Source organism: Strix aluco, chromosome 2 (genome assembly GCF_031877795.1).
Source record: "Strix aluco isolate bStrAlu1 chromosome 2, bStrAlu1.hap1, whole genome shotgun sequence".
Taxonomy (NCBI): Eukaryota; Metazoa; Chordata; class Aves; order Strigiformes; family Strigidae; genus Strix; species Strix aluco.
This window is the reverse complement of record NC_133932.1, coordinates 100,246,335-100,258,534: the sequence shown is the minus strand read 5'-3', so window position 1 is coordinate 100,258,534 and position 12,200 is coordinate 100,246,335. Positions and strand designations below refer to the sequence as shown.

Genomic DNA, 12,200 nt, shown 5'->3' with positions numbered 1-12,200 from the left:
TGAATTCAGTAAATCTTTGTCATTCCAGAACCTGTTTTTCTGAATTTAAAATTATAACTTGTGTGCACAAAACTTGAGGTAAGCATTAACTTGAAAAATAGGATCTCATTCTGTGTTACCAATTCCTTATCATTAATCCCCTAATAAAATCCACCATGCCAGTTTGAGATGAATTCCCACGACTTGCTTAGTAGAAGCAGAGATCAGAAAAATCATGCTATGACCTAGGCTTTAACTGAGATTTGTGATATGACATCCTAGGTGCAAAGTGTTTATTTTCATCAGAAAGGTGTTCTTAAAAATACGTAATTAAGTAGTCATATCATACTAATTGCAATGTTTAGATGACATAAACTATCCGAAACACTACTGTATTTGGACATTTAGGTTAGTGTATGTATATGTCCTGGTGAACAAGCAGGGAAACATCCTTTGCTCCACTCTGCTTTCCTATGGGAGAATCAACTATTTATGTCACCCAAAAAAGGGTGATGGCTCAAAAAGATGTTTGATTACAACCTCCATAGTCTCCCTAGTCAGTTAGTTGAATTGTTTAGTTATTCACACTATTAGAAAAATATTCCCATTATCTAATCTGTATCTTTTTTGTCAAAAATGTAAGCTTATTACATACTGCCATATCAACCATCAGTATTTATGATAAATTATTCCCCTCCCTTTTCCACTTTTCCTACACATATTTTGAGAACAGTCTGCCTTGGTCTTAAGTTAAAGAACTTACAAACAATATTTCTTCATATCACATGTTCCTGTAACTATCATCATTAGTCACAGAATCATAGAATGGTTTGGGCTGGAAGGGACCTTAAAGATCACCTAGTTCCAACCCCCCTGCCATAGGCAGGGACACCTTCCACTACACCAGGATGCTCAAAGCCCCGTCCAACCTGGCCTTGAACACTGCCAGGGAGGGGACAGCCACAATTTCTCTGGGCAACCTGTTCCAGGGCCTCACCACCCTCACAGTGAAGAACAGTCATCCTAACATTTAATCTAAAGCTACCCTCATTAAGTTTAAATCCATTACTCCTTGTCCTATCACTACATGCCCTTGTAAAAAGTCCCTCTCCATCTTTCTTGCAGGCCCCCTTTAAGTACTGGAAGGCTGTTGTAAGGTCTCCCCAGAGCCTTCTCTTCTCTGTGGCATTGCTCCTCTCCCACACTTCTCCAGGCTGAACAACCCCAACTCTTTCATCAGCCTGTCCTCAGAGGGTAGGTGCTCCAGCCCCTTGATCATCTTCGTGGCCCTCCTCTGGACTTGCTCCAACAGGTCCGTGTCCTTCTCATGCTGGGGGACCCAGAGCTGGACACAGCACTGCAAGTGGGGTCTCACAAGAGCAGAGCAGAGGGGGAGAATCACCTCCCTCAACTGCTGGCCACACTTATCTTGATGCAGCCCAGGATCAGGTTGGCTTTCTGGGCTGTGAGCGCACATTGCCAGGTCATGCTGAGTTTCTCATCAACCAACACCCCCAGGTCCTTCTCCTCAGGGCTGCTCTCAATCCATTCATTGTCCAGCCTGTGTTTGTGTTTGGGATTGCCCTGACCCATGTGCAGGACCTTGCACTTGGCCTTGCTGAACTTCATGAGGTTTGCCTTCCCTGCAGCGTGTTGACCACACCACACAGCTTGGTGCCATCGGAAAACTTGCTGAGGGTGCACTCAATCCCACTGTCCATGTCACCAACAAAGACATTAAACATCGCTGGTCTCAGTAATAATCTCTGAGGAACACCACTCCAGAGTCTCCATTTTGATCCACACATTTATAATCAATGCACTAAACACCTCCAATCTGAATGTAATATTCCAGCTGGGACTTCAGCAGTGGTGAACAGAGGAAAATGCAGAATTTTTACAGGCTATATTCGTACTTCTACATTTCAGTTTCATTTATGTTTACTGGCTGCAAAATGAGGACACATCTGATACATTTCTGACTTCTGATCCATTAGAATCCACTGTTCTTTATCAGAACTGCTCTGTCAACTAGACTTTAACTCTACATCACTGCCATTTAATGCTTGAGTCACTGATGTTCCTAAACTATTTTTAATTCTCATTAAGCAATCTACAGTTGTCAAAAAACCTTTAGTAAAAAGAGGTACCCAGCTATTTAAGGGTCAGTCACAACAGAGCATCATAACAAAAGCATGGTTACTGTAATCTGAAGTATGATGCTTCCAACCCAAAGATAGTGTATCCAACCACCCCCCTAAGAAAATATTGTTTGAAATGTAAATTATGTCAACATCTTTTTCTCGGTGGCACTTCCTGTATTCAGGATAGACATTCACAAAAGCCCTTTTCACTCTGGCTACATCATTAGGTCAATGTGATCTCTTCCTGCTGTATCATTCTTTAACAGAAATATGTGTGTGTAAGCAGCAGAAGACACAGCAGCACAAGGGTCAACGGAATGAGCTGTATTTCTTCTCAGAACACCATTCCTAGCAGGTTACAGTAGCAAGGTTAATATGAGTCAACAGTGTGCCCCGGCAGCCAAAAGGGCCAACCGTGTCCTGGGGTGCATCAAGCACAGCATCACTAGCTGGTCAAGGGAGGTGACTGTCCCACTCTACACTGCACTGGTGCGGCTCCACCTCGAATACTGTGTGCAGTTTTGGGCACCTCAATACAAGAAGGACATCAAACTGTTTGAGTGTGTCCAGAGAAGCACAAGCAAGATGGTGAAAGGTCTCAAAGGCAAGACTTACCAGGAGTGGCTGAAGTCACTTGGTTTGTTCAGCTTAGAGTAGAGAAGGCTGAGGGGTGACCTCATCACAGTCAACAATTCCTGAAGGGGGGCAGTGGAGGGGGAGATGCTGACTCTCTCTCTGGTGACCAGTGATAGGACATGAGGAAATGGAATGAAGCTGTGTCAGGGGAAGTTCAGGTCGGACATTAGGAAAAGGTTCTTCATTGAGAGGGTGGTCGGTCACTGGAACAGGCTCCCCAGGAAAGTGGTCATGGCACCAAGCCTGTCAGAGCTCAAAGAGCAGCTGGACAACACTCTTAGTCATATGTTTCAGTTTTAGGTAGTCTTGCAAGGAGCAGGGAGTTGGACTCTATGATCATTATGGGTCCCTTCCAACTCAAGATATTCTATGATTACTCCTTTTCCCATTAGCTCACCAGCAAACTTTAAGCATGTATTTTAAACAGATTCCAAACAAGGGAAAGAAAACAGTGGGCAGCAACCTGGCCAAGATTTACAAGAAGCTGAAGTTAGGAGATTCTGAGATAAAGACAGCCTCATGGCAACTGATGACTTCAAATCATATAAAAGATCTGTACAAGAAAGCTTGCTGTCACCCATCAAAAACCACCACACAGACATAATATGGTGTTGAGAGTCCCTTGTCCTCAGTGCTGCACATCAGCAATCCTGACTAGACTGCTTGGACAGGCACATGGTGGTGCGCTCAGAAGAATGTGAGTATGACAGCACAAGTGAATTAAATCTCTAAGAGACTGAGCAGGTAAAAATCAATTTACATCAAAATTTTATAAGTAAAAATCATGTTTCTTTCGCTGTAAGATCTCACACTGAGAGGTTTTTTTCTATGGTTATTTACCATACAAATCTGAAACTGAAAAGCTTTAGATTACTGTAAACTTCTCTTTTGTATTTATCCTTCAACTTAGAAGAAAGTTTACTTCAAACAAGCAAGCAATAAGATGCCCTTATCAGTGCTTCCTGACCCTTATAATTTTAATATCTCAGAGAAAAAAACTCAGACTCAGATCTAATTAATACAAATGAACAATAATAGAAGATAATCTTTAGTACTTGAATATTTTACATTCAAAAAGCACTGAACAAATGTTGACTCACACATATCTATTATAGCTTTATTAAAAAACAATTATAATGAACAATGATTAGTTTTCAACTCTCCAGCAGTCTCTCAAATAAGCACATATTATTTCTTTTCTCACACTACATTTCTTAAAAGGCCCTAACCTTTCTCACCTAAAATTAATACCACTGTATTATCGGATCACATTCTTAATTATGCTGTATTTGAGCAAGTGTTCTCTATTGTATTTTTTGTTCTTATTTTCCAAAAGTCCTACATAACTGTTAACCCAAACTCAGAATAGCATTTAACTTGGACTTCCTATTTATTTAGAAGACAATCTGTCATCAAAAAAGGTTCATAGAAATTCTTTTTGAAAAACTAGTCTACAAGTCATGTTTCCCAATAAACCAGCTGATCTAGAAACTTTTAGCTTCTGTTTCTTCAACATACCCATATTTTGCTTTGACATCCCTAGGTTCTTTTCCTGTAAAGTTGAATTGTATCTCCATGGTGCAAATCCCTTTATTTTACCTGTTCTTTATACTTAAGATAACCCATGGTGGTGTTTCTCCTTTTAAGCTTCTCTCAAGAGAATATCTAAATGAATATTATTTTTTCTGAAGTTATCAGCATCTTCACTTGGCAGCCAAATGGGGGCTTTAGATGGCCTAAGCAAGAGATAAGAAAAGCAGGGCTGTCCCCAGGTGAGTCAACAGTGGACTCATGCCAGAACACTGTCAGTACCTGGAATACAAATGAAAAACGTACTGCAATGGAGTAGAACTGAAGCAATGTTAGATGTTAGCTTAGCTCACATAGACAGAGAAAGGCCTTGTTGCTCGTGCAAAGCCATACAATAGCCTGAGAGTTATACTAACAGGGAAAAAACAAACAAAACCCAACCAACGACACAGCTAAAACAGCTATGCATATTGGTTTCTGTCTCAGCTGTAACTGGAACATTGATGACCATGCAACATGTGTCAAGACAGACATCGTGCTATGTCACCCAGACAAAACTATTAAAGTCAAAAGAAAGCTGAAACTCAAGATCACCAAATAATAGCTAGAACAGGGGACAATATAATTATGTGCAAGTAAATATGAGAAACTCTTTAACCTTTGGCAGGAAATTGTCCAGCATTTCATGGAAGTATGAGATAAAACAGAGGCAGTGAAGTTGTCAGGGCTTCAGTGAATGGACACAACAGGGCTGATAAATACACTCAAGGCTAGTAGGCCTTGGTCTTTGGAAGAAGCAATTGAGAATTTAATACACAGAAAGGACCAGTTCTTTGTACAATGCAGTTTTGAAAGAGACCGACTTTTAAGAATTTCACACAATCAAGATAAGGAACTTTTACCTCTAGAGAGAAACGGTGAGAAGGAAAATGAAATACAAAAAAAATGTAGAAAATTTACTTACATGAGAAAGATGGATAAAAACCAGCAATGAGCTCATAATCAACAGTGGAATACAAGGAAAAAATAAACCATCAATGCTGTAACAGGGATTAAGACAAGTAAGAACATAGCTAAACTTGTATTTGGATAAGAGTCATTGGATATACTGATACAGTGAATGTCTAAATGACAGGTGAGATGTATTGTAAAGAATATGCAATGGACCGAGTTTTGAAGTAAAATTTCAGAGAGAAAGAAGTTACTGCAAGCATGAATGGAGATAATAGTACATGGTGTTTCTACTTGTCAAAAAATTTGAGGAGTGTCCTGGTTTCAGGCAGGACCAAGTTAACTTTCCTTGGGCTGAGATGGAGCACAGCTGGAGGGCTGGGCCGGATCAGTCATTGGAGTATTCCATATCATGTGCCATCATGCTCAGTATATGAAGGAGACACGTGCTCTCTCATTGCTGCTTCCAGTCGGCGCGGCAGGACCTTTGGTGCAGTCGGGATCGCTGCTGGGGGCCGGCTGCATACCGGTCACCGGGTGGTGAGCAACTGCATTGTATATTACCCATTTGGGCTTACTATTGTTAATGTTGTTTTGTTACTATCACTAAACTGTTTTTTTATTCAACCTACAAATTCTCCCTTTTTTGTCCCTCCCCTATTTCACTGGGGCGGGGGGGGGGGGGGGGGGAGTAAGCAACTGGCTGCATGGTGATTAGCTACCACCTGAGTTCAAACCACGACAAGGAGATAAATATTTGACAAAAACAGACAAACCAAATGCCAACATGTTTGCATTAAGAAGAAAACAAGAGTTAAAATTTTTAAATCTGGTTGACAACAAAATCTGGGATAATCAAAAAAGTGAAGATGACAAAACGTAAAAGAAAACTAACTGCTATATGAATCAATGGACACAAGTGTTGAATATTAGGTGTTTCAGACAGAAAAATACTGCAGATGGTTAAAGTGTGAGACTTGTCCTACAGAAAATTTCCTCCTCAATCTTTGTCATACAAAAAAAGAATTACCTTACACTGCTCTAACAGTGCAGGAAATTCTTTATACACATGCCTAATCTTTTTTACAAACCTTTTGCAAAAAGATATATAGCATAGTGCAGCACAAATAATGCAGTGAAGTAAATATTAGTTTTGTAGCTAACATTCACTTGCCCAGGCCTGATTTAGAAATGTCAAACAGAAAATGTGAGGTTAAAAAAAGGTTTTATGTGTAACAATGACTTCCAAAGTCCAGTTACTTATTTCAGAAATCTCAACTGTTATTTAGTAAAATTATCTTCTTAAACTGGGATAAATCACCATTTAGTTAATACTTTTTATTTTTCTCCTTAAAAATTCTAAACTATTGTTTGACATCCCAAAATTTATTTCTAATTTATTATTTCTGTGATTATAACTCTTCTTTCACTAGAATACTTAAAAAACTTGTAAGATACGTGATGTAAGTTTAATTATCATATTCCTACAATGTTCAAAACCTTACCAGTGGTTCCCAATTTACTCCTTGACTGCAAGGACAAAAAAAAGCAAGAATCACAGAGAAATTCAAAAAGGAATGCAACAGTTCTCTGGTGTATTGTCATCTTGCTTGTGTGGTAGAAAGATATTTAATCAATATACTTCAAGAACTCAATTTCTTCTGTGCCCAATAAATTAGCAAAATAGTTCAGTGTTTCAGCACCTTTATCATCTCTTATGTAAAAGACTCAGAGAAATAGGCTATATTGTATACTTTAGGTATAATGAAATGTTCTAGGGCTAGGTAAGACTACATAAGAACAAAAGACTTTGGAGAAAGATGTCTGAAATGCAAAGCATCATTGTTGATGGCAAACACATGGGGTTTTGTTTCAGATGAAAGTCAAATATACACCTGCACTCAGCAGCAAGGCTTGAACAGTGGTATGGCGATAGTTCGTCAAAGAAAATCCATTAAACAGATTACTGCATTTAAAGTATCAGTCATGATTAATAAATCTAACTAGTAAGTATTACATCAACATCACTGAAAACAAATGATCTACTCCTTAAACATTGTTCATTTGATAGAACGACACAGACTAAACCCAAAATTAGAAAAAAATATTCTGTAAACCAGTATTTTTCTCTCAGTAGGAAAAAACTACCTGCAAAACAAATCAACACTGCTAAATGTTTTAAGTCCTAAAGTAATATTTATACTGCCCATTGGAGAAAGCACCAAGAAAAAAATTTAAAAACACACCAAAAAAAACAACCTTCTGTCAACAGTCAGCTACCAAGATGATCATCCAGCTGAGATCCCATTCATCTCAGATGGGTCTCACATTGCAAGTGTGGTATCATGTGACTACTCATTTCTAAACACAAAGATAATCTTCATCATTAACAAGTTTTATAGGATGTATTGCTCAATATCAGTCATAATCAATTAAACCTCAAAAAAAATAATATGAAGGTTAAATTACTTCAGGAGGAACTTTATTGCACTTGAGTAAAACCAAGTACAAAACAAGAACTATAGTAAAACAAAATGCAATTTCATATTTAAATTTCAGCAAGCAGAACCATACTTCATCAAGAATTTGAGCAACAAAATACAGCATTCAAAACAACATCAACTGAAGATAATTCTATGCAGTTAAGTTAAAGCACTTAATAAGATGAACAGATTTAATATAGTTTTCATAAAATAGTTCATGGATACATGCAAGGCAAAGGAAAAAAAAAACCAAACTCCACAGTAATAGGTGATAATATCTATGTTCTGAGACATCAGCCTGGAGTAAGTGAAAGAAAGAACATACAAGAAGATAAAGTAGTCTATCTAAACAAAACCTAAAGTCTGGAAGAGAAGATAAGGGTAATAAAGGATTTATTTTATACTTACTGCTGAATGAACAAAAAACATAAAAGTGCAAAGTAACTTAAAAATAAAAGGGTAATTGCAGAAACCACAAAAGCAACCCATAGAGTCACTACCAAAAAAACCCACCAAAAACCCACAAGCCACACTCGTGAAGGGAACCTGAAATGTTATAGAGTCATGTCCCCAATGTCTTTAAGCCAACAACGAAGTAATTAACTTGGGTTGAACTAAAACATACAATACTGTAACAGTCACAGCATGCCAGTATCTCACTAAGTGTCTAGCTGTTTCTTTCAGAGTACCGGGTTTTGACTTTGAATTCAAAGCCAGAAGGATAAAAGAAGGTTTCAATTATAGAATTTTTTATTATCACACAAGTAGTAATTATCAGTTTATTCACTACTTAGGCTCTTCATTGGGAGTCAGACAGTTTAGTCGTTCCCTTAATCACTTTAGAGCAAATTAACTTGGGATCTCTGAATTCTCTGAAATACTACAACTGCAAGACATTATTCACCTAAAAGATAAACCTGAAAGTCTTGTATTGCATGTTTAAGTCTGATTCTCCTCATTTGAAAAGAATAGCAAAAAATAAGGCATAAACCAGCAATTTTAAGAAAAAAAAAAAAAAAAACACAAACCAAAAACCAGCTATACTGAGAAGATTCATACTTGTGTCAACAGCAGTCCTTAAGGAAATAAGTAGAATTTCTCAGCCTACTCCCCAGCCAGAATAAAACAAAAGATACAAGAGAGCCTGACAGAGATTGGAGAACTCCAATGAAAAGCAAATGCATAAGATTCCATATTCAAAGAGTAAAAAAAGTGACTTATTCAAAACTTCCCTGCTCCAAGATGAAGGAGGCAGAATAGGTTAACGTGATGATAACTACAGTATTTTCTTCTCATTTACATGGAGAATAGAAAGAAAAACATCAGTGTAGAAAACTTCACTGAAAAAGTTAAGATTTATTAATGCAAACAAAAGTAAAGCCAAACTATTTTAGCTGTGGAAATTCAAAAATAACTTTGTATCTCCCAGTGAAACTTTGCGACTTTGCCACAGAAAATACCACTGATTTTTTTTTTTTTTTTGGTAGACTAAATTACTTGTTTAAAGAAAGAGAATACCAAATCATTCCAACAGCAATATTTCAACAATCATGCCTTCCACATGCATGGATATGTCCACTAAACATGTGATTAAAAGGCAGCATTCTCCCAGTGTGGAACCTCTTCACATTTAGGAAGAAGCTGCTAGTATTGTTTCTGTAATATTACATTAAAACCAGGTTTCAGGAAAGGACAAAAAAAAAGTGGTAACAAAAGAACTCACCACAACTCCAAACTGCTCCGGCTCAGACAAATTTTTATACTCGCTCTTGAACTTGGACAATGCATTCAGTTGTTCTTGTTCAGGAAGATGTTTTATTAAATTCTATCAAGAAAAATAAAATCAGCTTAAAAAATCTCAGATTCAATAGTGCTGTATTATTGTGGGCAAATGGTATTACATATGAATCATTACCATACACTCCAAAGACAACACTCCTCCCTAAAGACAGTAAAATGTAAATAGACAACACACAAATTAATGTAACAGAGCGTAAAAAGCAAGTGATTCAATACTGCTAGCTGATTCTACAAACATTTCTGTAGTCTTTTTTTAAATGCCATCTTTAAAGAAAGAACATGCTTGATAGGCACTATGCAAACAGAACACTAAGCAGCAAATAGAACAAGAATTTCAAGCGTAACATATCCAGCTAAAGGACAGCAAGAAGTATTAATGGTAGACAAAAAGTATTTTGACAATTTATAATTTATTTTCTAGTATTTCAAAACAAAATCTTAACGCTACTTAGCCTGAAAACTTGACAGAAGTAAGAATTCAGAGGTGGGACTCAGCTTCAGCTGAATTCAGGAGTCCATATGGGGAGATTGGACACTTACACAAGTGAATTTTTTGTGAACGCAGGTAAGGGAATCTAAACACGTCACCTTCATCTGATTATCTGAAGAATCCTCAGATTCCCTGGAGCTTCCTGAACACTTAAGACACCTACATTTATATATAGACACTTACATTTAGGCATCTGAATCCTACTCTAATTACAATCAGCTAGGTTGGCTAAAAACGGCTATTCTGAGGTTCTTGAAGTAGACAGCTTCTCAGACATTTAATTATGGCATATAATTTAAGTCTGTAGGTCAGTTCTGTCCCTTCCCAACACAACTACTATAACTACTAGGCAACAGTCAGGGTCCCTCTAGTCTGCTGTCTTTCTTAGCTTATGACTTTTGTGTTCAAGGTTGCACAGCGGCTAAGCTTCCATCACAGTAAGAAAACAAAAGAAAGATTGTGTTCTTTCTTGAAACACTCCCTAGTCTACTGTCAAGATCACTATTCTGAACTGAAATAAAGATTTAATCCTTCTGCCACTGAATAAGGTCTAGTAAACACAGCTTTTCCACTACCTACTACCATATTTCAAGAAAGGATCAGAAAGACAAACTCTTGCATTTCCCCATTACTCGATGGAAAAGGCAGACATTTCAGTTAAGTCAAAATCTGTTTTATTATTCTGCAGGTAAATAGCTTTGGTGGCTTACATTCAACAGAAAAGCATGTACCTAAGTTAGTGAACAGGATCTCCATCTGAAACTCTTAAAAAAACCCGTGATTTCATCCACAAAAGATCCTAATTTCTTCTACAGGTAATTCAGCCACTTAGGATATACATATTATCTCTCTGGGGCCACAGAGATAAAAAGTCATAGCTATGCTTTCCTTGACATACTTCCCTAATTTTTGAAAAAAGAATTCAACTCTTTAACTAGTACTCCCAAAATCTCTCTAAACCTGTAGTCAACTCAGTGGCTCTATACTATCTTCAGAACCTGTATTACGCAGTTCAAAGGTAACCCCAGATTCAAGTTGCAATAGCACACTTGGATTGCAGCATAGATATTCCTCTTGTTAAAGAGTGACAACACTACATTTGCAACTAAAGAACAAATGTATCCAAAGTGTTAAAGTCTTTTAAAAGCAGCTTCAATATTTTGTTTAATACTACTTCTTTTAACTTTTTACAAGTCATTTCCTTAGCTATTATAACAATTGTCATGTTATGGTAGCTAAGCATTTATCAAACCTTTTTTCTAATGGATGAAAAGACCTAGGCAATCTGTCCCGGTTTCATCTGGGATAATTTTCTTCTTAGTAGCTAGAATAGTGCTGTCTTTAGGATTCAGTATGGGATTTGGTATGAAAAGAAGGCAGATAATACACTGATGTTTACACTTGCTGCTAAGAGATCAAGGACTCTCCAACTCCCCATGTCCTGCCTGTGAGCAGGTGTACAAGAAGCTGGGAGGGAGCACAGACAGAGCACTGGACCCAAATTAGCCAATGGAATATTCCATATCGTGTAACATCATGCTCAGTATATAGAGGAGGGTCATCTGGGAAGCAGGAGGGTTCTCTTAATTCCGGAATTGCAGTTTCAGGATCTTGGGTTTCTTTCGGGATCACTAGCTGTGAACAGGCTCGGTATCAGTCAGTGTGTGGTGAGCAACTGCATTGTGCATTACCCATTTGTATTTCTATTGCTGTTATTGTTTTATTTTATCTCAATTATTAAACTGTTTTTATCTCAACCTACAAGTCCCCCTTTACCCTCCTATTCCCTCTACCATTCCCTGGGAGGAGAAGGGTGAACAAGGGGTTGTGTTGTGTTTGGCTGATGAGCAGGTTTGAACAACAGCACTCCTTTTTGGCACCCAGCGTGGGGCTTGAAGGATTGAGATAACAACAGATCTGGCCACAGCATATTACAATGGATTTGTTATAATCATTCATTATATTGGTTTAGTAGTTGCTGGTCATTATGTCAGCTTATTGGCTCTTAGAGTTGTGGTGCCCACTGTGGGGCAGAAGAATGAGAGATAAAGACAGGAATCCAAAGAGGTAACAAGCAAAACATGAACTGAACCCTGATAGCAGAATAATCATGGGAATTTCTGTCACTGTATGCGTGGTGGACGGACGAGTGGTGAACTGTGTGGATTGTGTTTCAGTATTGCAATG

At 37.9% G+C, this 12,200-nt stretch overlaps 1 protein-coding gene across 2 annotated transcripts in view; it reads right to left on the bottom strand.

Annotated features, from left to right (window-relative positions):
• The window catches only part of DIAPH3 (diaphanous related formin 3), a 256,020-nt gene that overhangs the window by 122,225 nt on the left and 121,595 nt on the right, over positions 1-12,200 (bottom strand). For both annotated transcript variants that reach the window (XM_074815569.1, XM_074815570.1), the window contains one exon: positions 9,447-9,548. In XM_074815569.1, the coding sequence (XP_074671670.1) occupies positions 9,447-9,548 (102 nt within the window). The remainder of the gene's footprint in view (positions 1-9,446; positions 9,549-12,200) is intronic.